Below are 26,554 nucleotides of genomic sequence, written 5' to 3'. Positions count from 1 at the left end.
GGACGATGCCGTCCTTCTGGGAGCTTTTGGGCCTAACTGGTTTATACTGGTTTGAACTGGTGTGTGTTCTCCTCACCCACGGAGGGGGCGTCCTGCGGGGCGGGCGAGGGCTGGTCCACGTCCATGGGCGACTCGTCCCGACGCGGCGCGGCGTCCGCCTGTCCGGCCTCCGACTGACAGACACAGCCGTCAGGAGCAGGAGGAGGAGGAGGAGGGAGGAAGGCTCGGGGGGACAGGGGGGAGCAGGAGGGGAGGAAGAGGAAGAGAGAGGAGGAAGAGGAGGAGGAAGAGGAGGAGATGATGGAGAGGAGGAGGAAGAGGAGGAGAGAGGAGGAAGAGGAGGAAAGGATGGAGAGGAGGAAAAGGAGGAGGAGAGGAGGAGGATGAGGAGGATGAAGAGAAGGAGGAGGATGAGGAGGATGAAGAGGAGGAGAGGATGAAGAGGAGGAAGAGGAGGAGGATGAGGAGGAGAGGAGGATGAAGAGGAGGAGGAGGATGAAGAGGAGGAGGAGGAGGAGAGGAGGATGAGGAGAAGGATGAAGAGAAGGAGGAGGATGAGGAGGATGAAGAGGAGAGGATGAAGAGAAGGAAGAGGAGGAGGATGAGGAGGAGAGGAAGATGAAGAGGAGGAGGAGGATGAAGAGGAGGAGGAAGAGGAGGAGAGGAGAATAAAGAAAAGTAGAAGAGAAAGAGGAGAGGAAGAGGAAGAAGAGGAGGATGAAGAGAAGGAGGATGAGGAGGAAAGGAGGACGAAGAGGAGGAAGATAGAGAAGGAGAAAAGCCATGAGGGAAATGGTGTGAGGAGAGGAAGCAGAACAGGAGGAAGAGGAGGAGGAGGAGAGGATGAAGAAAAAAAGGGGAGGAGGGCGAAGAGGAGGAGGAGGAGGAGAGGATAATAATGAAGAGAAGGATGAGGGAGAGGAGGAGGAGAAAAGGATGAAGAGGAGAAAGAAGAGAGGAAGATGGAGAAAAGGAGAGGAGGAGGAAGAGGAGGATGAAGAGAAGGAAGAGGAGGAGGAGAGGGAGAGGAAGAAGAGAGGGAGAGGAGGAGGAGAGGGAGAAGAGGAGAAGGATGAAGGAGGAGAGGAAGAGGAGGATGAAGAAAAGGAGAGGAGAAGGAAGAGGAGGATAAAGAGGATGAAGAGGAGGAGTGGAAGAGGATGAAGAGAAGGAGGAGGAGAAGGGGAAGAGGAGGAGGAGAGGAAGAGGAGGAGAAGAGGAGAAGGATGAAGGAGAGGAAGAGGAGGATGAGGAAAAGGAGAGGAGAAGGAAGAGGAGAAGGAAGAGGAGAAGGAAGAGGAGGATGAAGAGGAGAAGGAAGAGGAGAAGGAAGAGGAGGATGAAGAGGAGGATGAAGAGGAGGAGGAGGATGAAGAGGAGGAGGAGGAGAAGGGGAAGAGGAGGGGAAGACGAGAAGGATGAAGGAGAGGAAGAGGAGGATGAGGAAAAGGAGAGGAGGAGGAAGAGGAGGATGAAGAGGAGGATGAAGAGGAGGGGGAGGCTGCGGGGAGGAAGGCGGCGGTGCTAACCGTGTGTGCCTGCTGCCGCCTCCGGGCCCCGTCACGTACCATTTGTATGATGGCGTCGGCCTCGGCCTCCAACTGCCGCACGGCCGCCTGGATGCTGCCCGCCGCCCCGAGGGCCCCGGCGCCTGCGGGGGACACGTTAGGGGGGGACGCCGACCCCCGGGGGGACACGGCGGGCAGAGGGGGGCCCCGTCCCCCCCTTTTACCGAGGCGTCCGGCCTGCTTGGCTTTCTTGTGCGCGCGTCGCGTGTCGTCGCGGAGCTGAATGATGACTTGGAGGACGCGGAGGAAGAAGCGTTGGGTGGAGGTTTTGGAGGTGAGGACGGACATGGAGGGCAACTGCAGCTCCCGCCCGCCCAGCGCCCGCTTCTGCGACGCCACGATCACCACGCTCTCCGCCGTGTCGAACCTGCCGGGAGGCACCGGAGTGAGCGGCAGCGCCGGCGGGAGCAGCAGGGCAAGGGTTAACGGCAGGGAGTTGGAATCACAGGCGTAAGGGTCGTCAGTAGGGACCAGAGTGAACGGGGGAGCAGAAGGGCAAGGGTTAACAGGAGGGAGTTGGAATCATAGGCAGAAGGGTTGTCAGTAGGGACCAGAGTGAAAGGGGGAGCAGCAGGGCAAGGGTTAATGGCAGGGAGTTGGAATCATAGGCAGAAGGGTCGTCAGTAGGGACCAGAGTGAACGGGGGAGCAGGAGGGCAAGGGTTAACGGCAGGGAGTTGGAATCACAGGCAAAAGGGTCATCAGTAGGGACCAGAGTGAACGGGGGAGCAGCAGGGCAAGGGTTAACGGGAGGGAGTTGGAATCATAGGCAGAAGGGTTGTCAGTAGGGACCAGAGTGAACGAGAGAGCAGCAGGGCAAGGGTTAACGGCAGGGAGTTGGAATCATAGGCAGAAGGGTCGTCAGTAGGGACCAGAGTGAACGGGGGAGCAGGAGGGCAAGGGTTAACGGCAGGGAGTTGGAATCACAGGCAAAAGGGTCATCAGTAGGGACCAGAGTGAACGAGAGAGCAGCAGGGCAAGGGTTAACGGCAGGGAGTTGGAATCATAGGCAGAAGGGTCGTCAGTAGGGCCCAGAGTGAACGGCAGGAACAAGAGCCCTCAGTAGGGCCCAGAGTAAACGGCAGGAATGAGAGCCCTCAGTAGAGCCCAGGGTGAACGGCAGGAACGAGAGCCCTCAGTAGGGCCCAGGGTGAACGGTAGGAATGAGAGCCCTCAGTAGGACCCAGGGTGAACGGTAGGAACGAGAGCCCTCATTAGGGCCCAGAGTGAACAGCAGGAACGAGAGCCTTCAGTAGGGCCCAGGGTGAACGGCAGGAATGAGAGCCCTCATTAGGGCCCAGGGTGAACGGCAGGAATGAGAGCCCTCAGTAGGGCCCAGAGTGAATGGGAGGAACGAGAGCCCTCAGTAGGGCCCAGGGTGAACGGCAGGAACGAGAGCCCTCATTAGGGCCCAGAGTGAACGGCAGGCACCAGCCCCGCCAAGCAGGACCTCGCTGGGTCCAGCCGCCCGTCAGTAGGGCCCAGAGTGAACGGCGACTCACCGGCTCTGCATCTTGCCCTTGAGCTTGGCGCTGGGCGGCTGCTCCTCGGGGAGCCCCTCGGGCGAGGGGGCCTCGCTCTGCGCCCGCCGCTGCTGCTCCAGGTTGTACTCGCGCAGCTCCGCCAGCAGCGTCCCTGCGCCGGGACCGCGGCACCGTCACCTCACCGTGACGTCACCGTCACCTCACCGTGACGCCACCCCCCCCCCCCACTCACCGATCTGCCGGCACAGGGCCCCCCCGAGCTGCCGGGCGCCGCTGAGCAGCAGCCGCAGCACCGTGTCCCGCGTGCCGCCATCGCCGCGCGACAGCTGCAGCAGAACGTTGGCCGCGTCCTCCAAACCCTCCTCCGAACACGAGTGCGACGTCAGCACCTGCCGGAAAGAGACCCCCGGAGCGGGATTGAGCCCCTCGGAGCGGGATTGGGCCCCTCGGAGCGGGATTGGGCCCCACGGAATGGGATCTGAGCCCCTCGGAATGGGATCTGAGCCCCTCAGAGAGGGATTGGGCCCCATGGAATGGGATCTGAGCCCCTCGGAATGGGATCTGAGCCCCTCGGAGAGGGATTGGGCCCCACGGAATGGGATCTGAGCCCCTCGGAGAGGGATTGGGCCCCACGGAATGGGATCTGAGCCCCTCGGAATGGGATCTGAGCCCCTCGGAGCGGGATTGAGCCCCTCGGAGCGGGATTGAGCCCCTTGGAGAGGGATTGGGCCCCTCGGGATGGGATCTGAGCCCCTCGGAGAGGGATTGGGCCCCATGGAATGGGATCTGAGCCCCACGGAGAGGGATTGGGCCCCTCGGGATGGGATCTGAGCCCCTCGGAGAGGGATTGGGCCCCTCGGAATGGGATCTGAGCCCCTCGGAATGGGATCTGAGCCCCACGGAGAGGGATTGGGCCCCATGGAATGGGATCTGAGCCCCACGGAGAGGGATTGGGCCCCATGGAATGGGATCTGAGCCCCACGGAGAGGGATCTGAGCCCCTCGGAGAGGGATTGGGCCCCTCGGAATGGGATCTGAGCCCCACGGAGAGGGATTGGGCCCCATGGAATGGGATCTGAGCCCCTCGGAGTGGGATTGAGCCCCACGGAGAGGGATTGGGCCCCATGGAATGGGATCTGAGCCCCTTGGAATGGGATCTGAGCCCCTCAGAATGGGATCTGAGCCCCTCGGAGTGGGATTGAGCCCCACAGAGCGGGATTGGGCCCCATGGAATGGGATCTGAGCCCCTTGGAATGGGATCTGAGCCCCTTGGAATGGGATCTGAGCCCCTCAGAATGGGATCTGAGCCCCCAATCCCGGGATTCCAGCCCCACGGAACAGGATCTGAGCCCCCATCCCCGTTTTCCCGCCCCCCACCTCCACCGAGAGCTGCAGTTGGCTCTCGGTCAGCCCCGTCGCCGCCATCCGGGGGTCGGAGCCGCCGCCGTCGGGGCCCTTTGCCGGGGATTTGGCGCTCCGGGCGGGAGCTGAGGACACGGCACAGCGGGATCGGGGATGGATCCGGGCACTCCCGGTGTCACCTCTGGCCTCATCCCCGGCCCCAAATCCCAATCCGCATCCCTGCCGCACCCCGCCCTAATCCCACCTCCATCCCCTTTTCCATTCCAACATCCCATTCCCATTCCTTCCCATCCCCAATCCCATCCCCTCACCCCTAATCCCTCCCCAGCCCCATCCCCTCCTCACCCCTAATCCCACTCCAATCCCAATCCCATCCCCTCCTCACCCCTAATCCCACCCCAATCCCATCCCCTCCTCACCCCTAATCCCACCCCAATCCCAATCCCATCCCCTCCCACCTCTAATCCCACCCCATCTGTAATCCCACTCCAATCCCATCCCCTCCTCACCCTTAATCCCACCCCAATCCCAATCCCATCCCCTCCTCTCCCCTAATCCCACCCCTCCTACTGTAATCCCACTCCAATCCCATCCCCTCCTGCCCCTAATCCCACTCCCATCCCCCCTCACCTCCTCCTCCTCCGGCTCCGTTGGCTCCGTTGGCTCCGTGCGCGGGTGGACTGGGGGGCGCCGTTCCGCCGGCGGCCGTTGCCGCTGCCGCCTCGGTGGCTTTTCCGCCCTCGGGAAGGGCGATGGAGATGAGGGAGAGGAGGCGCAGGAGCTTCTCGGTGAGGAGAGCGCTGCGCCGGATGACGCCGTGGGACAGCATGTTCATCAGCTGCCCCAGCGGGGACGCCTCCAGCCCCAGCGCCGCCGCCTCCGGCTCGGGGCCGCCGCCGCCGCCGCCCGCCTTGGCCGAGCTTTTGCCCTTCCGGCTGACGTTCATGTTGTCCAGCTTCACCAGGAGGTCCCAGAAATCCGTGGAGAGCGAGGAGGAGGAAGAGGAAGAGGAGGAGGAGGAAGAGGAAGAGGAAGGCAGGGGTTGAGGCGGGGGAGGGGGCGGCGGCGGAGGGGGAGCGGCCCCGGAGGAGGGGGGAGGGGGAGGGGGAGGGGGAGGCGGGGGAGGGGGCGGCGGAGCCGGGGGGGTTTGGGGAGGGGGGCACGGGCTCCCCCCGCATTTGGGGGGACCGCGGTCCCGCTCCGGTTCGGCCCCGGGATCGCGGCTGCGCTGCTGCGTGAAGTGGCTGGGAAAGACCTACGGGGGGAAATGGGGGGGAAGTGGGGGGGAAGTGGGGGGGAAATGGGGGGGAAATGGGGGGAAACGGGGGGAAATGGGGAGGAAATAGGGGAAATGGGGGGGAAATGGGGGGAAATGAGGGGAAATGGGGGGGGAAATGGGGGGGAAATGGAGGGAATGGGGGAAATGAGGGGGAATGGGGGGGAATGGGGGAGGAATGGGGGGGAAATGGGGGGGAAATAGGGGAATAGGGGCGAAATGGGGGGGAAATGGGGGAATTGGGGGGAAATGGGGGGGAAACGGGGGGAATGGGGGGGAATGGGGGGGAAATAGGGGGGAAATGGGGGGAAAATGGGGGGAAAATGGGGGAATGGGGGAATGGGGGAATAGGGGGGAAATGGGGGGGAAACGGGGGGAAATGGGGGGGAAATGGGGAAATGGGGGGAAATGGGGGGAAAATGGGGGGAAAATGGGGGGAATGGGGGAAAATGGGGGGAAAACGGGGGGAATGGGGGGGAATGGGGGGAAAGGGGGGAAGGGGGGAAAGGGGGTAAAGCGGGGGAGAAATGGGAGGGAAAGGGGAAAATAGGGTTAGAAAGGAGGGAAACGGGGTTAGAAAGGGGGTGGGGGACCCTCAAAGCAGCCAGGGGGCCCCCACGCCTCCCTGTCCCACACCCCGATCCCGGCCAATCCCCCCTCAAATTCTCCTCAGGACCCCCCAACCTGCCTCATCCCCTCAAAATTCTCCCAATCCACCCCCAAATTCCTCTCAGGAGCTCCCCAAGCTCCTCTATGCCCCCCAAAGCTTCCCCCCAGGAGCCCCCAAACTGCCCTATCCACCCCCAAATCCCCCCAAACTCCTCTACTGACCCCAAATCCCCCCCAGGAGCCCCCAAACTGCCCTATCCCCCCCCCCCAGATCCACCCAAACTCCTCTACTGACCCCAAATCCCCCCCAGGAGCCCCCAAACTGCCCTATCCCCTCCCTCCAAATCCCCCCAAACTCCTCTACTGACCCCAAATCCCCCCCCAAATCCCCCCCAGGAGCCCTCAAACTGCCCTATCCCCCCCCCCCCAAATCCCCCCAAACTCCTCTACTGACCCCAAATGTCCCCCAGGAGCCCCCAAACTGCCCTATCCCCCGCCTCAAATCCCCCCAAACTCTTCTACTGACCCCAAATCCCCCCGAGGAGCCCCCAAACTGCCCTATCCCCCCCCCAAACTCCTCTACTGACCCCAAATCCCCCCCCAAATTCCCCCCAGGAGCCCTCAAACTGCCCTATCCCCCCCCCCCAAATCCCCCCCAGGAGCCCCCAAACTGTCCTATATCTCCCCCCAAATCCCCCCCAGGAGCCCCCAAACTGCCCTATCCCCCCCCCCCAAATCCCCCCACACTCCTCTACTGACCCCAAATCTCCCCCAGGAGCCCCCAAACTGCCCAATCTCCCCCTAGACTTCCCCCCGGACACCCCAAATCCCCCTTCCGAGCGCCCCCCCCCACCTTGGCCAACTGGATGAGGGTATCCAGGACGTGTCGGCAGACGACGGGAGCGGCCTGGGGATGGATGTGAACGGCAGAACCGGCGGCGGCGCCGTGTTTTTCCGTGTGTTTCCGTCCCGGTACGCGTTGAATCTGAAAGATGTTGGTACGACAACCCAAGGCCGCATCCATCGAAACAGAAAGCCAAGAAAGTTGTCCGGAACTTCGAGCTTCTACTCGATGTAATAAATCTAAACCCCGAGCTTCAACGGAAGAACCGGACGCGTTCCCGGCTCGTCCGCTCGCACGGCGAGGCCTTTCCTCGGCTCCCGGCGTTCCGCGAGGAGCTTCCAGGCACAACTCGCTCTCGCTGCTCCGTTGCAGGATGGAGAGAAGGCTCCGGACGACCCAACCGCGCGTAGGAGCGTGGTAGCAAAGATTCCGAAGGACGCGATGGAGGCGGCTGGTGTTGAGTTTAGGTTCGTCGACAAAAAGCAGCACCAAAAGGCAGGAAAGAGCTTCGTGATCCAACAAGAGGCGCCCGCGGAGGCGGAGGAGGCTGTCCACGCTGCTCCCCGAGGGCCTGCAAGCGGGAAGCGGGTTAGAATGCGGCGGAAAGGAAGGCGGCTCCTGTCTTCTCCGAGGCCGACGGTACCTGCTGTGGCCGCTGCCGCCGCCCATGTGGAAGGTGCCGCCGCGCTGCACCGCCAGGCGCGTGTACTGCACGCCGCGGTTCCCGCTCAGCCGGCTGGTGAAGGCTGCGGGCAGAGGGACGGCCGAGAAACGGGGTCACGAGGGGGTTTAGGGGGTCGGGAAGGCGTTTAGTGGGAGTTAGAAGGGGATAAGGGGGGCTGGGAGAGCGTTTTGGGGGTCAGGAGGGCGTTTGGGGGTGGTTAGAAGGGGATAAGGGGGGCTGGGAGAGCGTTTTGGGGGTCAGGAGGGTGTTTGGGGGGGGTTAGAAGGGGATAAGAGGGGCTGGGAGAGGATTTTTGGGGGGCAAGAAGGGATAAAGGGGCACTAGGAGAGAATTTTGGGGGTCAGGAGGGGTTTGGGGGGAGTTAGAAGGGGATAAGAGGGGCTGGGAGAGGATTTTTGGGGGGCAAGAAGGGATAAAGGAGCACTAGGAGAGAATTTTGGGGGTCAGGAGGGGTTTGGGGGGACCGGGAGAGGATTTTGGGGGGTCAGGAGGGCGTTTTGGGGGGGTTAGAAGGGGATAAGGGGGGCTGGGAAAGGATTTTGGGGGGTTAAGAGGGGATTTGGGAGTATCGGGAGAGACTTGGGGGGGGTTGAAGGGGATTTGGGGGTATCAGGAGGGGATTTGGGGGTGTCAGGAGGGGATAAGGGGGAAATAGGAGGAAATAAGGGGGAAACAGAAAAAAATAAGGGGGGTCAGGAGGAAATAAGGGGGGGTCAGGAGATGATTTGGGGGATCAGAAGGAGATAAAGGAAAAACAAAGGGAGATAAGAGGGAAACAAGAGGAAACAAGGGGGGAAGAAGGGAAAACCAGGGAAGGAAAAAGGGAAAACAAGGGGAGGAAAAAGGGGGATACAAGGAGAGAAACAAGAGGAGATAAGGGCGGAAACAAGGGGAGATAAGAGAAAAATAAGGATAAATAAGGGAGAAATGGGAAATAAGGAAAAATAAGGAGAAAACGGGGAAATACGGAAGAAATAAAGCAGCAATAAGGGAGAAATAAAGAGGAATCAGGAGGAAACGGGGAGGAAAGAAGGGGAAACAGGGGGAGGAAAGAAGGGGAAATGGGGAGGAAAGAAGGGGAAACAATGGGAAATAAGGGAGAAACAGGGAAATAAGGGAGAAATAAAGAGGAATCAGGAGGAAACAGGGGAAGGAAAGAAGGGGAAACGGGGAGGAAAGAAGGGGAAACGGGGAGGAAAGAAGGGGAAACGGGGAGGAAAGAAGGGGAAACAAGGGGAGGAAAGAAGGGGAAACGGGGAGGAAAGAAGGGGAAACAAGGGGAGGAAAGAAGGGGAAACAAGGGGAGGAAAGAAGGGGAAACAAGGGGAGGAAAGAAGGGGAAACAAGGGGAGGAAAGAAGGGGAAACAAGGGGAGGAAAGAAGGGGAAATAAGGGAGAAACAGGGAAATAAGGGAGAAATAAAGAGGAAAAAGAAGGAAACAAGGGGAGGAAAGAAGGGGAAACAAGGGAGAAACAGGGAAATAAGGGAGAAATAAAGAGGAAACAGAAGGAAACAAAGGGAGGAAAGAAGGGGAAACAAGGGCAGATAAGGTGGGAAAGAGGAGAGGCTAAAGAAGCCCTGGAAGAGCCCCCGGGGTGGGTCCGGCCTCACCGGGGCTGCGGAGGATGGCGGAGAGCGCAGAGGTGCTGGAGTGGCCGAAGAGGCGCTCGTGCATGAGCTGCCGCTGCCGCGCCTCCTGCTCGCGCCGCAGGGCCTGCGCCTCGGCGGCGATGTCGGGCGGCATGACGGCCAGCACGCTGTCCTCCATGTCCTCCAGCACCGAGCGCCGCAGCTCCGACGGCAGCGTCTGGATGAAGGTCACCGGGTCCATGGGGGCGTCCGAGCTCGTCGCCTGCGCCAGCTCCCGGCGCTGCTGCTCCGCTCGCTGCTGCGCCAGCACCTGACGGGACAACACCCCGGCCCCGGCGTCACCCAGGGCCCTTCCGGAGCCCCATCCCTGCCCCAAGGGCTCAGGGCAGGAAGGGGTTAACTCGTGCCTCTAAGGCCTCGGGGCTTGAAGGGGTTAAACACTGTACCTACAGCCCCATAAGCCCCGCCTCCAGAGACCCCACCCTATACAAGCCCCGCCCCCTTTCCCCACATGACCCCGCCCATCCGGTCCGCAAGCCCCTCCCTCACCCAAACCACGCCCTCTCCCAAAGCCCCTCCCCTCCATCATCTCAGCCCCTCCTCCTCCGAGCCCCAAACCCCGCTCCACCTCAAGCCCCGCCCTCAACCCACTCAAGCTCCACCCACTCCCACTCCCTCTTCCCCAAACCCCTCCCTTTTCTGAAGCCACATCCCTCCCAACAGAGACCCCGCCCACTCCAAGCCCCGCCTACCACAACACAAACCCCGCCCACTCCAAACCTCACCTATCACAACACAAACCCAACCTCCACTCCCTCCCCAAGACCCACCCTCCCCATAAAGCCCCGCCCACTCCATCCTCTCAAGCCACGCCCCCTCCAAAGCCCCACCTCATCCAAACCCACATACCTCTAGCCCTTCTCAAGCCCCGCCCCTCCCTCCCCAAGCCCCTCCCTCTCCAAGCCCCTCCCTCCTGTCAAGCCCCGCCTTTCCATCCCCAAGCCCCTCCCTCCTCTCAAGCCCCACCCTCCCCTTAAGCCCCGCCCACTCCATACTCTCAAGCCACGCCCCCTCCAAAGCCCCACCTCATCCACAAACCCACATACCTCCAGCCCTTCTCAAGCCCCGCCCCTCCCTCCCCAAGCCCCTCCCTCCTCCCAAGCCCCGCCCCCGCGCTCACCTCCTCCTGGATGGCGGGGGGCAGCGCCGCCAGGAACTCGGGGCTGACCTCGGTGAGGCCGGCGCTGGCCACGACGGGGGGCGCGGGGCTGGGGGCGGGGGGCGCGCGGGCCGGCGGGCGGATCCCCAGCTGGTTCTGCAGCACCTCCCGGCGGATGTCCTCGGGCAGCGCCGCCAGGAACGACGGATCCACCCCCTCGGGGAGGCTGATCCCTGCCACAGCGGGGGGCAACGCGGGCGTTGGGGGACACCGGGGACCCCCCCCAGGGACCCCCAGGAACGACGGGTCCACCCCCTCGGGGAGGCTGATCCCTGCCACAGCGGGGGGCAACGCGGGCGTTGGGGGACACCGGGGACCCCCCAGGGACCCCCCGCAACGACGGGTCCACCCCCTCGGGGAGGCTGATCCCTGCCACAGCGGGGGGCAACGCGGGCGTTGGGGGACACCGGGGACCCCCCAGGGACCCCCCGGAACGACGGGTCCACCCCCTCGGGGAGGCTGATCCCTGCCACAGCGGGGGGCAACGGGGGCGTTGGGGGACACCGGGGACCCCCCCAGGGACCCCCCGGAACGACGGGTCCACCCCCTCAGGGACAGTGGGGACCATGAAGGCACCAGAGACCCCCCCAGGGACACAGGGACCCCCCCTCGGGGAGGCTGATCCCTGCCACAACGGGGGACAGTGGGGACGTTGAGGGGACAGTGGGGATGTGGGGACACCAGGGACCCCCAGGGACGACAGGTCCACCCCCTCGGGGACAGGTGGGACACTGGGGGGACAGCGGGGAACCCCCAGAGGACATGGGGACCTCATGGAATACAGGGACACCACCCCCCCCCAGGAATGACCCTTGCAAGGAGGGGGGACAGGAGGTGACATCAGGGACAGCTCGGGGACCGTCAGGACACAGGGAAGCCCCGAGGGGACACGGTGACACCCCAGGAGACACAAGGTCCCTCCCTAAGTGACACGGGGACCCCCTCGGGGACACCAGAGATGACCCAGAGTGCCAGGGGGTGACGGGGGTGTCCCCTACCGGCCAGGGGGTCGTCCTCCTCGCTGCTGGTCGATGGCAGCGGCTCCTCCAGGAGCCCCCGAGGGTCGGCGCCCGCGTCTCCGGGGTCACGCGCAGAGCCGCCCTCCGAGGGGGGGTCCGGCGGAGAGCTGGGGGGACATCGGGGGGGGCGACACATTGGAGAGGAGGAGGGACATGGGGGGGACATCGGGGAGGAGGGGGGAATGGGGGGACATTGAGGGGGAGCGCTGGAAAAGGGACGGGGGGACATGGAGGGGACAGTGGGGACCTCAGAGTTGGGGGACATCGGAGTGAGGGGGACATGGGGGGGGGACATTGGAGAGGAGGAGGGACATGGGGGGGACATTGGGGACCTCAGAGTTGGGGGACATCGGGGAGGGGAACATTGGAGTGGGGGGGACATTGGAGTCGGGGGGGGAATGGGGTGACATTGAGGGGGAGCGCTGGAGAGGAGAAAGGATGGGGGGACACAGAGGGGACAGCGGGGGGACCTCAGAGTTGGGGGACATCGGAGTGAGGGGGACATGGGGGGGGACATTGGAGAGGAGGAGGGACATAGGGGGGACATCGGGGAGGAGGGGGGAATGGGGGGACATTGAGGGGGAGCACTGGAAAAGGGATGGGGGGACATGGAGGGGACAGCGGGGACCTCAGAGTTGGGGGACATCGGAGTGGGGGGGACATGGGGGGGGACATCGGGGGGGACGGGAAATGGGGGGGACATTGAGGGGGAGCACTGGAGAGGAGGAAGGACGGGGGAACATGGAGGGGATAGCGGGGGGACCTCAGAGTTGGGGGACATCGGGGAGGGGAACATCAGAGTGGGGACATTGGAGAGGAGGAGGGACATTGGGGGGGACATAAGAGAGGAAGGGGACATTGCGGGGGACATCGGAGAGGAGGGGAACAGTGCGGGGGACATCGTGGTGGAGGGGGACAGTGGGGGGGACATTGGGGGGACGTCAGTGGGGAGTTACACGTGTCCTCACCTGTCCCCGGGGGTGGGGGGGGCGGCGGGGGGGGGCCGGGGGGGGCACCTGTGGGGTGCCGGGGGGGTTTTGGGGGGCGGGGGGCGCGGGGTCCCCCCCCTCGAGGGCGCAGGAGGCCAGGCTGGAGGTGTCCATGGGGGGGTCAGCGTCCTCGGCGCGCTCCGGGGACAGCGAGGCTGCGGGGGGGGGGACACATATCAGCAGGGATCCCCCCCCCAGATCGAAGAGACCCCCGTCCAAAGAGAACCCCCCCGATCAAACAGAACCCCCCCAGATCAGAGACCCCCCCTCAGATCGAAGATACGCCCCTCAGATCGAAGAGACCCCCCCAGACTGATGAGATCCCTCCCAAAGCAAAGAGAACCCCCCAGATCGAAGGGACCCCCCCAGATCAAAGATACCCCCCCCAGATCCAAGAGACCCCCCTCAGATCGAAGAGACCCCCCCAGATCGAAGAGACCCCCCTCAAATTGAAGAGACCCCCCAGATCGAAGAGACCCCCCCCAGATCAAAGAGACCCCCCCTCAGATCAAAGAGACCCCCCCAGATCGAAGAGACCCCCCTCAAATTGAAGAGACCCCCCTCAAATTGAAGAGACCCCCCCTCAGATCAAAGAGACCCCCCCCAGACTGATGAGATCCCCCCCAGATCAAAGAGACCCCCCCCAGATCAAAGAGACCCCCCCAGACTGATGAGAGCCCCCCCAAAGCAAAGAGAACCCCCCCTAACATCGAAGATCCCCCCCAAAGCAAAGAGAACCCCCCTAACATCGAAGAGCCCCCCCAAAGCAAAGAGAACCCCCCCTAACATCGAAGAGCCCCCCCAAAGCAAAGAGAACCCCCCCAAGATCGAAGAGCCCCCCCAGAACGGGGTCCCCCCCGGGCACTCACTGATGGTGGGGGCTGGCGAGAGCTCCATCTGGGTGGCCTCAGCGTCTGGGGGGGGGCCCCGTCCTGGCCCCCCCTCTTCATTTTCGGGGGGCTGCGGGGGCCGTGGGGCGATTTGGGGGGGCCCCGGCGAGGGCTCCGGGGGGGTCGGCGTGGGCTCCAGCATCACCAGTGTCCGGTGGGGGCCGGGAGGGGGGGGCTCCCCCGCCGTCCCGCTGGGCTCTGGGGGGGGCAGGGGTCAGGGGGAATGCTGGGGACCCCCCCCCCAAAAAAAACACCTCCCCCTGCCCAAGTTTGGGGGGAGGGGGGGTGCTGCACCCCAAAATGATGGGGGGGTCTCCCACCACCTCAAAGCCACATTGGACCCCCCTCAAACCCCTAAACGCCCCCAAAATCCCATATACTCCCCCCAAAAAATAAATACACCCCCCAAAAAACCCTAAATGCCCCCCAAAAGCCCATAATGACCCTCAAAAATACCCATAATACCCCTAAAAAAAACTTAACCCCCCCCAAAAAAACCCATAACCCCCCAAAACCCTCACAAAACATAACCCCCCCAAAGCCCCTTCACCACCCCAAAACAAACCCATGACCCCCCCAAAACCCCAGACCCCCCCCAAACGCCCCGTAACCCCCCCCAAATAAAATGGACCCCCCAATCCCCTTCAAGCACCCCGAAATCCCCCCCTTTATGGGTAGAGGAAAGCCCCAAAATGAACCACACACCCCACTCACCCCCCAAAGCCCCCTGTGGCCCCCCCAAAATAGACCGGAACTCCCCCAAACCCCCCCCCGCATCACCCCCAAATGCCCTTCTATCACCTCCAACCCCCCGAAATACCCCCAAATAACCTTCTATCACCCCAAACCCCCCCTTATTTCTCCCTCAAATCCCCTTGTAACACCCCAAATCCCCCTGTATCACCCCAAAATCCCCCTATATCCCTCTCCAATCCCCCTCTATCACCCCAAAACCCCCCTTATTTCTCCCCCAAATCCCCTTGTAACACCTCAAATCCACCATATCACCCCAAAATCCCCCTATATCCCTCTCCAATCCCCCCATCACCCCAAAACCCCCCTTATTTCTCCCCCAAATCCCCCTTGTAACACCCCAAATCCCCCTATATCACCCCAAAATCCCCCTATATCCTCTCCAATCCCCCTCCATCACCCCCAAACCCCCCTTATTTCTCCCTCAAATCCCCTTGTAACACCCCAAACCCCTCTATATCACCCCAAAATCCCCCTATATCCCTCTCCAATCCCACTCTATCACCCCAAAACCCCACATTTCTCCCCCAAATCCCCTTGTAACACCTCAAATCCACCATATCACCCCAAAATCCCCCTATATTCCTCTCCAATCCCCCCTATCACCCCAAAAAACCCCATTATTTCTCCCTCAAATCCCCTTGTAACACCCCAAACCCCCCTATACCCCCTCCAATCCCCCCATCACCCCAAAACCCCCCATTTCTCCCTCAAATCCCCTTGTAACACCCCAAACCCCCCTATATCACCCCAAAATCCCCCATACCCCCTCCAATCTCCCCTATGACCCCAAAAACCCCCCTTATTTCTCCCTCAAATCCCCTTGTAACACCCCAAACCCCCCTATATCACCCCAAAATCCCCCTATATCCCTCTCCAATCCCACTCTATCACCCCAAACCCCCCTTATTTCTCCCTCAAATCCCCTTGTAACACCCCAAACCCCCCTGTATCACCCCAAAATCCCCCTATATCCCTCTCCAATCCCACTCTACCACCCCAAAACCCCCCATTTCTCCCCCAAACTCCCCTTGTAACACCTCAAATGCCACTATATCACCCCAAAACCCCCCATTTCTCCCCCAAACTCCCCTTGTAACACCTCAAATGCCACTATATCACCCCAAAACCCCCCATTTCTCCCCCAAACTCCCCTTGTAACACCCCAACCCCCCCCCATAACCCCCTCCAAACCCCCTCCCGGTGTCCCCCCAGCCCCGGAGCCGTGGGGCGCAGGCGAGCGGCGGCGCGCGCCCCGCGAGGAAGACAGTAGGCTGTATAGTTATCTCCGAGACGGGCGTGTGACCCTCCAACTATACAATCTACTACCTCAGCCCGCGGGGCGCCAGGTCACGGGGAAAGGGGGGGAGGGAGGGAGGGGGGCGAGCATTTGGGGAGGGGGCTTCCAGGTTTTTTGGTGGGGGGGGGGTCCCCATGGGAGGGTTACCTGGGGGGGTGACGTCGGACGAGGCGGCGGCGGGCTTGGATGCCGTGTCCTGCGGGAAAGGGGATAGAGACTGAGGTCGGCAAAGGTTAAAGCAGACACCCACCCCCCCTTTTAATCACTTTTTGGGGCTGGGGGCGATGTGGGGTGCCCCTCACCTGGGTGTCGGAGGCGTCTTTGTCTTCAGAGCTGCGTTCGGAGCCTTTGGCTTCTTCCTCGGCCGCCTGGCGCCGGCGTTTCTCGCGGCGCTCATCCAGCTCCTCGTCCCGCAGAGCTTCCAGACGGGCCAAGATGGGCACCTTCACCACTGGGGGGGGGAAAGGGGGTGTAAGGGACCCCGCGGGGGGGAAAAAGGAGGTTTGGGGGGGTTGGGGAACCTCTGGGAGGTCGACAAAGAGGGACTGGAGGACCCCTGGGGGGGCAAAGAGGGGGTTTAGGGGGGCTCAGGGATCGCTGGAGGGGCAAAGGAGGACTTTGGGTGGGCAGAGAGGGGATTTAGGGGGGCTGGGGGATCCCTAGGGTGGGCAAAGGAGGGCTTTGGGGGGGCAGAGAGGGGATTTAGGGGGGCTGGGGCATCCCTAGGGCAAAGGAGGGCTTTCGGGGGGGCAGAGAGGGGATTTAGGGGGGCTGGGGGATCCCTAGGGTGGGCAAAGGAGGGCTTTGGGGGGGGCAGAGAGGGGATTTAGGGGGGCTGGGGGATCCCTAGGGTGGGCAAAGGAGGGCTTTGGGGGGGCAGAGAGGGGATTTAGGGGGGCTGGGGGATCCCTAGGGTGGGCAAAGGGGGGGTTTAGTGCAGCTGGGGGATCGCTGGTGGGGGCAAAAGGGGGGATTTAGGGGGAGCAAAGGGGGGTTGGGGCGCTGAGGGAACCCCAGAAGGGACAAAGGAGGAGTTTGAGGAACCCCGAGGTGGGCAAAGGGGCCCTTGGGGACACCGGGGGGGCCCTTGGGGACACCGGGGGGCCGCTCCTCACCGGCGACGCAGTCGTGCATGCTCTCGGCGTCCAGCACCTTGCACTCCTCGGTCCAGCGCGTCAGGGCCGTGGGGATGCTGGACAGGGTCCCTGCGGGGACGGCGGGGACGGCGTGAGCCCCGGGGGGGGCTCCGGGCCCCATCCCTGTGTCCCCATCGTCACCCCCATGGCACGTCCCTGTCCCCATGTCCCTGCTGCCATCCCTGTGTCCTCATTCCAGCCCCACATCCCCATCCCTGTCCCCGTCCTGTCTCCATCCTTGTCCCCCTGTCCCGTTGTCCCCATCCGTGTCCTGCTGTCCCCAATACTGTCCTCCCGTCGCCATCCCTGTCCCCCTGTCCCTATCCCTGTCCCTATCCCTGTCCCCTGTCCCACTGCCCCGATCCCAGCCCCCCATCCCCATCCCTGTCCCCCCATCCCATTGTCTCCATCCAAGTCCCCTGTCCCCATCCCTTTCCCCTTGTCCCCATCTTTATCCTGCTGTCCCCATCCCCGTCCCCCTGTCCCTGTCCCTCCGCTCCCATCCCTGTCCCTCTGTCCCCATCCCTGTCCCCCTGTCCCCATCCCTGTCCCGCTGTCCCCATCCCTTTCCTCCATCCCCATTCCTGTCCCCCCATCCTGATCCCTGCCCTGCTGTCCCCATCCCCATCCCTGTCCCCCCTTTCCTCACCCCTGTTCCCTTGTCCCCATCCCCCTGTCCCCATCGTTTTCCTCATCCCTGTCCCCCCATCCCCATACCTGTCCCCCTGTCCCCATCGTCTCCATCCAAGTCCCTTGTCCCCATCCCTTTCCCCATGTCCCCATCCCTGTCCTGCTGTCCCCATCCCCGTCCCCATCCCTTTCCCCTTGTCCCCATCCCCGTCCCCGTCCCTTTTCCCCCATCCCTTTCCCCCTGTCCCCATCCCTTGTCCCCATCCCTTTCCTCCTGTCCCTTTCCCCCCGTCCCCCCATCCCTTTCGGGGCCCCTTTCCCCCCATCCCCCCATCCCTTTCGGGGCCCCTTTCCCCCTGTCCCCCCATCCCTTTCCCCCCGTCCCCCCATCCCTTTCGGGGCCCCTTTCCCCCCATCCCCCCATCCCTTTCGGGGTCCCTTTCCCCCCGTCCCCCCATCCCTTTCGGGGTCCCTTTCCCCCCGTCCCCCCATCCCTTTCGGGGTCCCCTTTCCCGGCACTCGCCTGCCTGGCTGCCGGCGCTGCCCTGCTCATGGAAGAAGTCGTCGAGCAGTTCGTCGTCGGAGCGGGCGATGATGTGTACGTCCTCGTTGCCGACGAGCAGCCGCGCTCGGCCGCGGCTCTGCAGCGGCAGGCTGCTGCTCAGCTGCAGGATATCGGCCGCCGCCGACGGGCCCAGCAGCCTGCGCCACACCGACCGTCAGCGCCGCCGCGACACCGCGGGGACACCGCGGGGACACGGGGGGGACAGGGGGACAGGGGGGGGACAGGGGGACACGGGCCCAGCAGCCTGCGCCACACCGACCGTCAGCGCCCGCCGCGCCGCCGCGGGGACACCGCGGGGACACAGGGGACACGGGGGGACACGGGGGGGACAGGGGGACACGGGCCCAGCAGCCTGCGCCACACCGACCGTCAGCGCCCGCCGCGACACGGGGGGACACCGCGGGCACGGGGGGGACACGGGGGAGACACGGGGGGGACAGGGGGACACGGGCCCAGCAGCCTGCGCCACACCGACCGTCAGCGCCCGCCGCGACACCGCGGGGACACCGCGGGGACACGGGGGACACGGGGGAGACAGGGGGGGGACAGGGGGACACGGGCCCAGCAGCCTGCGCCACACCGACCGTCAGCGCCCGCCGCGACACGGGGGGACACCGCGGGCACGGGGGGGACACGGGGGAGACACGGGGGGGACAGGGGGACACGGGCCCAGCAGCCTGCGCCACACCGACCGTCAGCGCCCGCCGCGCCGCCGGGACACCGCGAGCACGGGGGGACACGGGGAGACACGGGGGGGACAGGGGAACACGGGGGGACACAGGGAGACACGGGGGGACACAGGGAGACATGGGGAGACACGGGGGGACGGGGGACACCGCGGACACGGGGAGACACCGCAAGCACGGGGGGACACAGGGGGGACGGGGGACACAGGGAGACACGGGGGGACACGGGGGGACACGGGGGAACAGGCGACACCGTGGGCACAGGGGTACACGGGGGGACGGGGGACACGGGGAGACATGGGGGGATGGGGGACACCACAAGCACGGGGGGACACGGGGTGACACAGGGGACACCGCGGACGCGGGGGGGACACCATGGGCACGGGGGGACACGGGGTGACACAGGGGACACTGTAGGCACGGGGAGACACGGGGGGGACACGGGGGGGACACGGGGGGACGGGGGAAACCGTGGGCACGGGGGGACACGGGGAGACACGCAGGGATGGGGGACACCGCGAGCACGGGGGGACACGGGGAGACACGGGGACACCACGGACACGGGGGGGACACAGGGGTACATGGGGGACACCGCGGGCACGGGGGGTTCCTGAGCGGTTTGGGGGTTCTGGAGGAGCCTCAAGGGATGAGCTGGGAGATGATGGAACCCAGAGGTTGGTTGGGGGGTTCTGGGGAGAATTTGGAGGGTTCCTGAGGAGGTTTGGGGGTTCCTGAGTGGTTTAGGGGGTTCTGGAGGAGTCTCAAGGGATGAAACTGTGAGATGGTGGAGCCCGGAGGTTGGTTTGGGGGTTCCTGAGTGGTTTGGGGGTTCTGGAGGAGCCTGAAGGGATGGAACTGTGAGCTGGTGGATCCCGGAGGTGGGTTGGGGGGTTCCGGGGGGCTGTTCCTCACCGCTGGAGGATAAGGGGCGGGTTGGGCTGCCGGGCGCCGGGATAGTGGACGTGGATGGTGTGGCCGGCGTTGGCGGTGAGCTGCCGTAGCGTGCGCTGGCTCCGGCCCAGGCCCTGCGCCAGGCGGGTGGTGGCGGCGCCGCTGCCCAGCGCCAGCGAGCCGTGGTCGGCGTGGCGCACCAGCAGCGGGTGGCTGGCGGGGATGTTCCCCGGCGACGGCGGGATGTCGGCTGCCAGAGGGGGAAAAAAAGGAAAGAGGGCGGAAATCAGCGATTCGGGGACTCTCGGGGTGATACGGGGACTCTCGGGGTGATACGGGGACTCTCGGGGTGATACGGGGCACAGCAGGGAGAGATTGGGGTGCGCAGAGGGCGAATCCATCCTTAAGGACCATCGAAACGCACGGTGAGGTGAGAAATTTGGGGTGTTGGGGGTGAATTTCCGCTCAAAGAGCCCAAAATCCATGGGAAAGGGAGGAATTTGGGGTGTTGGGGGTGAATTTGTGCTCAGTGAGCCCAAAATCCATGGGGAGGGGAGGAATTGGGGTGTTGGGGGTGAATTTGGCCATAATGACCCCCCAAAATCCATGGGGAGGGGAGGAATTGGGGTGTTGGGGGTGAATTTGGCCATAATGACCCCCCAAAATCCATGGGGAGGGGAGGAATTGGGGTGTTCGGGGTGAATTTGGCCATAATGACCCCCCAAATCCACGGGGAGGGGAGGAATTGGGGGGGTGGGGGGTGAATTTGACCATAATGACCCCCCAAAATCCATGGGGAGGGGAGGAATTGGGGGGGTGGGGGGTGAATTTGGCCATAATGACCCCCCAAAATCCACGGGGAAGGGAGGAATTGGGGGGGTGGGGGTGAATTTGGCCATAATGACCCCCCCAAATCCACGGGGAGGGGAGGAATTGGGGTGCGGCCCCCCCGTACTGGGGCTGGAGAACATGTTGTCGAACTCGATGATGAGATCATCGTCACGGTCAAAGCGTTCGAAGCGCACGAGAGGAGAAGCGTTCATGTCCGGGTAATCCTCGTCCAGTTCCATCTCGGAGCCGTCATCGTCATCCTCCTCTTCCTCCCCTTCCTCCCCTTCCTCATCGTCCTGAGGGGAACGGCCCAGGGCGGGGGGGTCAGCGGGCCCAAAACGGGGCAAACGTCACCCAAAACAGAGTAAACTTGACAAAACTGACCCAAATGGAGTAAACCTGACCGAAAATGGCGTAAACTTCACCAAAATGTGGTAAATTTGAACAAAATCGAGGTAAACGTGACCAAAAATGTGATAAACTTGACCGAAAAATGTGGTAAACTTGACCAAAATGGAGTAATCTTGACCAGAATGTGGTAAACTTGACCAAATATGGCATAATCTTGACCCAAAATGAGGTAACCTTGACCCAAATGGGAGCATCCTGACCCCAAAACACAATCTGCGACCCAAAATAGCACCACCTGACCCAAAACTGAGGTAACTTGACCCAAAATGCCACCACGTGACGCAAGACTGTAGTAATCCGACTCAAAACAGGGGAACCTCGAACCGTAATGGCACCCTGTGACCCAAAATGGCGCTCCCAGACCCAAAATTGAGGTAACTTGACCCAAAATGGGGGCACTCCAACCCAAATGGGGGCACTCTGACCCCCAAAAACCCTCCCTGACATAAAACTGGGGTATCCTGACCCAAAATGGTGCCCCCGGTGGACCCAAACTGCTGTATCTGGATGCAAAATGGAGGTGACCTGACCCAAAATGGCGCCCCTTGACCCAAAACTGAGCGAACACGACCCAAAATGGGGGCACTTAGACCCCTAAATGGCGCCCCCTGACGCAAATGGGGATAATTCCGACCCCATGAACTGGGGGGGGGAATCCAATGATTTTGGGGGACCCCCTGCACCTGATCATCCTCATCTTCCTCCTCCTCCTCCTCCTCCTCGTCCTGGCTGTCGTCCTCGTCCTCATTGCTGCCGCTGCTGTCCTCCTCCTGCGTGTGCTCCTCCTCGTCCTCGGGGTCCAGGATGTTCATGGAATCTTCACGGGGGGAACAAAGTCGGGGGGGGTCAGGTCTCAACGTCCCCCCGAAACCTCCCTGAACCCCTAAAATCAGCCCCTGAACCCCCAAACCTTCGCGGTTCGCCTGCAGCGTCGAGGCCTGACTGAGGTTGGAAGGCGCTTCGTCCATCAACACGTCCTCCTGCGACTCGTCCTCGCCCGAGCGACTCACTGGTTTGGGGGGGCAAAACCCACCGTGTGGGCAGAAAACCCCGTTTTGGGGGGGCTCCCCCCAAGATTTAGAGAAGGGAAGGTGATATTTTGGGGGGAAACGCGTTGATTTGGGGGTTCCCGCTCACCGATGATGGCGCTGTTGCCCGCCGCGCTGTCGCGCTCCAGCAGTTCATCGATGAGATCTTCCAGCTCGTTCTCCACCTTGAGGGGGTTCAAGGGGGGGGTTGGGGTAAAAAAAGGAGGATTTGGGGGTGCGGGGGGTTTGGGGCACCCCCTAACCTGCATCTCCTGCGTGCTGAGGCCCTCGGGCTGCCCCGCCAGCACCACCGCGTCACCCTCGGCTTCGCCGTCCATGTCACCATCGGCCGCCTCGGCCTGAGCCGCCTCCGCGTCCTCCTCGGGGGGCTCGGGGTCCCCCGCGTCCCCTGCGGGGGGACAGCGGGTCAGGGGGGACACGGTGGGGGGACACGAGAGTGATGGGAATGGGGGACACTGGGGGACAGGGGGTGATGAGGGGACACGGAGGACATAAGGGGACGTGAGGGGGTGACGAGGGGACATGGAGACATCGGGGGTGACAAGGGGTGTGGGGGGACACGGAGAACGTGGGGGGAAATGGGGGGTGACAGGGGGTGACGGGGGGACATGGGGGTGACAGGAGGTGATGAGGGGACACGGAGGACGTGGGGGAAATGGGGGGTGACAGGGGGACATGGGGGTGACAAGGGGTGACGGGGGGACATGGGGGGTGACGGGGGGACATGGGGGTGACAGGAGGTGATGAGGGGACATGGAGAACGTGGGGGGAAATGGGGGGTGACAGGGGGACATGGGGGTGACAAGGGGTGACGGGGGGACATGGGGGTGACAGGAGGTGATGAGGGGACATGGAGAACGTGAGGGGAAATGGGGGGTGACAGGGGGTGATGGGGGGACATGGGGGGGTGACAAGGGGTGGGAGGGACATGGGGGATGTAGGGGGTGACAGGGGGATGTAGGGGGTGACAGGGGGACACGGCGGTGACAAGGGGTGACAGGGGGACATGGGGGGTGATGGGGGACATAGGGGACACGGGGGGACGCGGGGGCTGTCGGTCACCTCCGTCGGGGGGTGCGGAGCCCCCTGCGCGGGTGCCCCCCCCGCCGTCGCCTTTGCTCTTCCCGGCGGCGCCTTTGGTGCCGAAGAGGCCGCTGGGTTGGTTGACGATGCGCGAGAGCGTCTCCAGCGGCTTCAGCGCCGCGTTCACCGTGTTGGCCATGTTGGGGCTGCGAGACACGCTGGAGCCACCGCCGGGACACAGCACCACCACCACACCCCACCCAGGGACACCACCACCCACCAAACCCAACCCAGAGACACCACCACCCACCAAACCCCACCCAGAGCCACCACCACCACCCACCACACCCCACCCAGAGACACCACCACCACCACACCCCACCCAGAGACACCACCACCACCAAACCCCACCCAGAGACACCACCACCCACCAAACCCCACCCAGAGACACCACCACCCACCAAACCCCACCCAGAGACACCACCACCCACCAAACCCAACCCAGAGACACCACCACCAAACCCCACCCAGAGCCACCACCACCACCAAACCCCACCCAGAGACACCACCACCCACCAAACCCCACCGAGAGACACCACCACCCACCACACCCCACCGAGACACCACCACCCACCAAACCCAACCCAGAGACACCACCACCCACCAAACCCCACCCAGAGCCACCACCACCACCAAACCCCACCCAGAGACACCACCACCACCAAACCCCACCGAGAGACACCACCACCCACCACACCCCACCGAGACACCACCACCCACCAAACCCAACCCAGAGACACCACCACCCACCAAACCCCACCCAGAGACACCACCACCCACCAAACCCCACCCAGAGACACCACCACCCACCAAACCCCACCGAGAGACACCACCACCCACCAAACCCCACCCAGAGACACCACCACCCACCAAACCCCACCGAGAGACACCACCACCCACCAAACCCCACCGAGAGACACCACCACCCACCAAACCCCACCGAGAGACACCACCACCCACCAAACCCAACCCAGAGCCACCACCACCACCAAACCCCACCGAGAGACACCACCACCCACCAAACCCCACCCAGAGACACCACCACCCACCAAACCCAACCCAGAGCCACCACCACCCTCCAAAGACCCCACCATGATCTCCCAAGACCCCACCAAGACTCCTCAAGACCCACCACGATCCCTCAAGACCCACCACGACCCCTCAAGACCCACCACGACCCCTCAAGACCCCACCCCAAACCACCTCAAGACCCCCCACAACCCCACCAAGACTCCTCAAGACCCCACCCCGACCCTGAAGACCCCCGAGGGCGCCCGGGTGGAGCCGTACCTGGAGAGGTCGAGGCTGTGGGGCACCCTGGCCAGGTCGTTGACCAGACCCTTCTTGAGGAAGAGGCGGATGATGTTGTTCATGCCGTTGTGTTGGGTTTTGGTGGCGCTGCTGTAGAAGCTGGAGGTGGACGGGCACGACTCCATGATGGTGCTGATGATGCACATGACGGCCTGGAGCCTGCAGAGGGACACGGCGACGCGTCACGGGGCCTCGAGGGCCCCACGCAGGACACCTCAACCCGTGGAGGACACCTCAGTTGTCCTTGTGATGTCCTCACGGTGCCGTCTTCACCACGTATCCCATGTCCCCCTGGTGTCCCCATGATGTCCTGTCTCCCTGTGGCGTCCCCACGCGTCCCCTGTCCCTCTGGTGTCTCTGTGGTGTCCCCACATGTCCCTTGTCCCCCTGGTGTCCCCGTACATCCCCTCTCCCTGTGGTGCCCCCCTGGTGTCCCCTGTCCCCCCCCCATGTCCCCCCAGTATCCCCCTGGTGTCCCCATGACGTCCCTGTGATGCCCCACACGTCCCCTGTCCCCCTGGTGTCCCCCCGGTGTCCCCACGTGTCCCCTGTCCCCGTGGCGTCCCCCCGTCCCCTCACCGGGCGTGCTTCTCGGTGCTCTCGGCCATGGCGAGGGCGCGGCCCAGCGCCGCCTTCACCTCGTTGACCAGAGCCACCTGAGCGTCGGTGCCGGCGCCGGCGGCCGCCAGACTCGCCAGGAAGAGCCGCGCCAGCGCCGGCGTGTCCTTGTCCTCGGCGCCCGGCGAGTGCGGCAGCAGATGGTCCAGCACGAAGGCCAACACGCTGCAGTCCTGCCCGGACACCGCGCGCTGGGGACACCCCGGGGACGAGGGGACACCCCAGGGACGAGGGGACACCCCGGGAAAAGGGGACACCCCGGGGACACCCTGGGAACGAGGGGACACCCCAGGGACAAGGGGACACCCTGGGAAGAGGGGACACCCCGGGGACACCCTGGGGATGAGGGGACACCCCGGGGATGAGGGGACACCCTGGGGACACCCTGGGAACGAGGGGACACCTTGGGGACGAGGGGACACCCCGGGAAGAGGGGACACCTTGGGGACGAGGGGACACCCCGGGGACAAGGGGACACCCTGGGGACACCCTGGGAACGAGGGGACACCCCGGGGACGAGGGGACACCCTGGGAAGAGGGGACACAAGGACATCAGGGAGAGGAGACAGCAGCGATGAGGATGTGTGGGGACAAGGACACGGGGACACCAGGGAGAGGGGACACATGGGGACAAGGACACGGGGAGCCCACGGGATGGGGTGAGGGTGACAGAAGGTGACAGGGTGAGGGGACACATCGGGACAAGGACACGGGGAGCCCATGGGATGGGGTGAGGGTGACAGTAGGTGACAGGATGAGGGGACACAGGGACCCCAGGGCGGGGAGTGAGGGGACACGGGGTGACAGGGACACGGGGAGCCCACGGCACAGCGTGAAGGGACAGAAGGTGACAGGGTGAGGGGACACATGGGGACAAGGACACCGGGAGCCCACGGGGTGGGGTGAGGGTGACAGAAGGTGACAGGGTGAGGGGACGGTCACCTCCTTGATGAGCTCGGACTGCCCCACGCTGTAGCTGTAGTTGGCGATGAGGGCGGCGATGCCCACGTAGGAGCGCACGAGCTCAGCCAAGAGCCGCAGGATGGTCGACGTCGGCATCAGCGGCCGAGAGCCGCGGCCCCGCGGGCGCTCCTCCCCGCGCTCGCCATCGCGCTCCCGGCGGCCCTCCTCGGGGCTGCCTGCGGGGACACGGCCGTGGGGACACCGCCGGGACAACAGGGGACAAGGGGGACGCCGAGGGGACAACCGGGACAACCAGGGGACAAGGGGGGCACGAGGGATGGGGATCCCGCTCCTCGCAGCCCTCCTCGGGGCTGCCTGCGGGGACACGGCCGTGGGGACACCGCCGGGACAACAGGGGACAAGGGGGACACCGCCGGGACAAGGGGACACGAGGGATGGGGATCCCGCTCCTCGCGGCCCTCCTCGGGGCTGCCTGCAGGGACACGGTCGTGGGGACACCGCCGGGACAACAGGGGACAAGGGGGACGCCGAGGAGACAACCGGGACAACCAGGGGACAAGGGGGACGACCAGGGGACAAGGGGGACACCAGGGGGACACCGAGGGGACAAAGGGACACAAGGGATGGGAATCCTGCTCCTCGTGGCCCTCCTCGGGGCTGCCTGCAGGGACACGGCCGTGGGGACACTGCCAGGACAACCGGGACGACCAGGGGACAAGGGGGACACCGAGGGGACAACCAGGATGACCAGGGGACAAGGGGGACACCGAGGGGACAAGGGGACACGAGGGATGGGGATCCCGCTCCTTGCGGCCCTCCTCAGGGCTGCCTG

General features: G+C 63.9%; 1 protein-coding gene across 1 annotated transcript in view; it reads right to left on the bottom strand.

Annotated features, from left to right (window-relative positions):
- HUWE1 (HECT, UBA and WWE domain containing E3 ubiquitin protein ligase 1) overlaps positions 1-26,554 on the bottom strand; it is a 75,289-nt gene that overhangs the window by 10,357 nt on the left and 38,378 nt on the right. The window contains exons 47-76 of the mRNA XM_054052147.1: positions 25,741-25,926; positions 24,760-24,971; positions 24,160-24,339; positions 22,849-23,015; positions 22,029-22,174; positions 21,875-21,950; positions 21,648-21,746; positions 21,421-21,554; positions 20,451-20,622; positions 19,517-19,745; positions 17,877-18,055; positions 16,703-16,792; positions 15,890-16,038; positions 15,735-15,783; positions 13,514-13,732; positions 12,702-12,799; positions 12,624-12,652; positions 11,635-11,762; positions 10,598-10,809; positions 9,439-9,727; positions 7,785-7,887; positions 7,151-7,712; positions 5,573-5,667; positions 5,043-5,425; positions 4,428-4,537; positions 3,284-3,440; positions 3,070-3,202; positions 1,733-1,935; positions 1,530-1,651; positions 77-173 (exon numbers count right to left, since the gene is read on the bottom strand). Of these exons, the coding sequence (XP_053908122.1) occupies positions 77-173; positions 1,530-1,651; positions 1,733-1,935; positions 3,070-3,202; positions 3,284-3,440; positions 4,428-4,537; positions 5,043-5,425; positions 5,573-5,667; positions 7,151-7,712; positions 7,785-7,887; positions 9,439-9,727; positions 10,598-10,809; positions 11,635-11,762; positions 12,624-12,652; positions 12,702-12,799; positions 13,514-13,732; positions 15,735-15,783; positions 15,890-16,038; positions 16,703-16,792; positions 17,877-18,055; positions 19,517-19,745; positions 20,451-20,622; positions 21,421-21,554; positions 21,648-21,746; positions 21,875-21,950; positions 22,029-22,174; positions 22,849-23,015; positions 24,160-24,339; positions 24,760-24,971; positions 25,741-25,926 (5,008 nt within the window). The remainder of the gene's footprint in view (positions 1-76; positions 174-1,529; positions 1,652-1,732; positions 1,936-3,069; positions 3,203-3,283; positions 3,441-4,427; positions 4,538-5,042; positions 5,426-5,572; positions 5,668-7,150; positions 7,713-7,784; positions 7,888-9,438; positions 9,728-10,597; positions 10,810-11,634; positions 11,763-12,623; positions 12,653-12,701; positions 12,800-13,513; positions 13,733-15,734; positions 15,784-15,889; positions 16,039-16,702; positions 16,793-17,876; positions 18,056-19,516; positions 19,746-20,450; positions 20,623-21,420; positions 21,555-21,647; positions 21,747-21,874; positions 21,951-22,028; positions 22,175-22,848; positions 23,016-24,159; positions 24,340-24,759; positions 24,972-25,740; positions 25,927-26,554) is intronic.

Source organism: Cuculus canorus, chromosome 32 (assembly GCF_017976375.1).
Source record: "Cuculus canorus isolate bCucCan1 chromosome 32, bCucCan1.pri, whole genome shotgun sequence".
Lineage (NCBI taxonomy): Eukaryota > Metazoa > Chordata > Aves > Cuculiformes > Cuculidae > Cuculus > Cuculus canorus.
The sequence above is the reverse complement of the archived record's forward strand: the minus strand, read 5'-3'. Positions and strand labels throughout refer to the sequence as shown.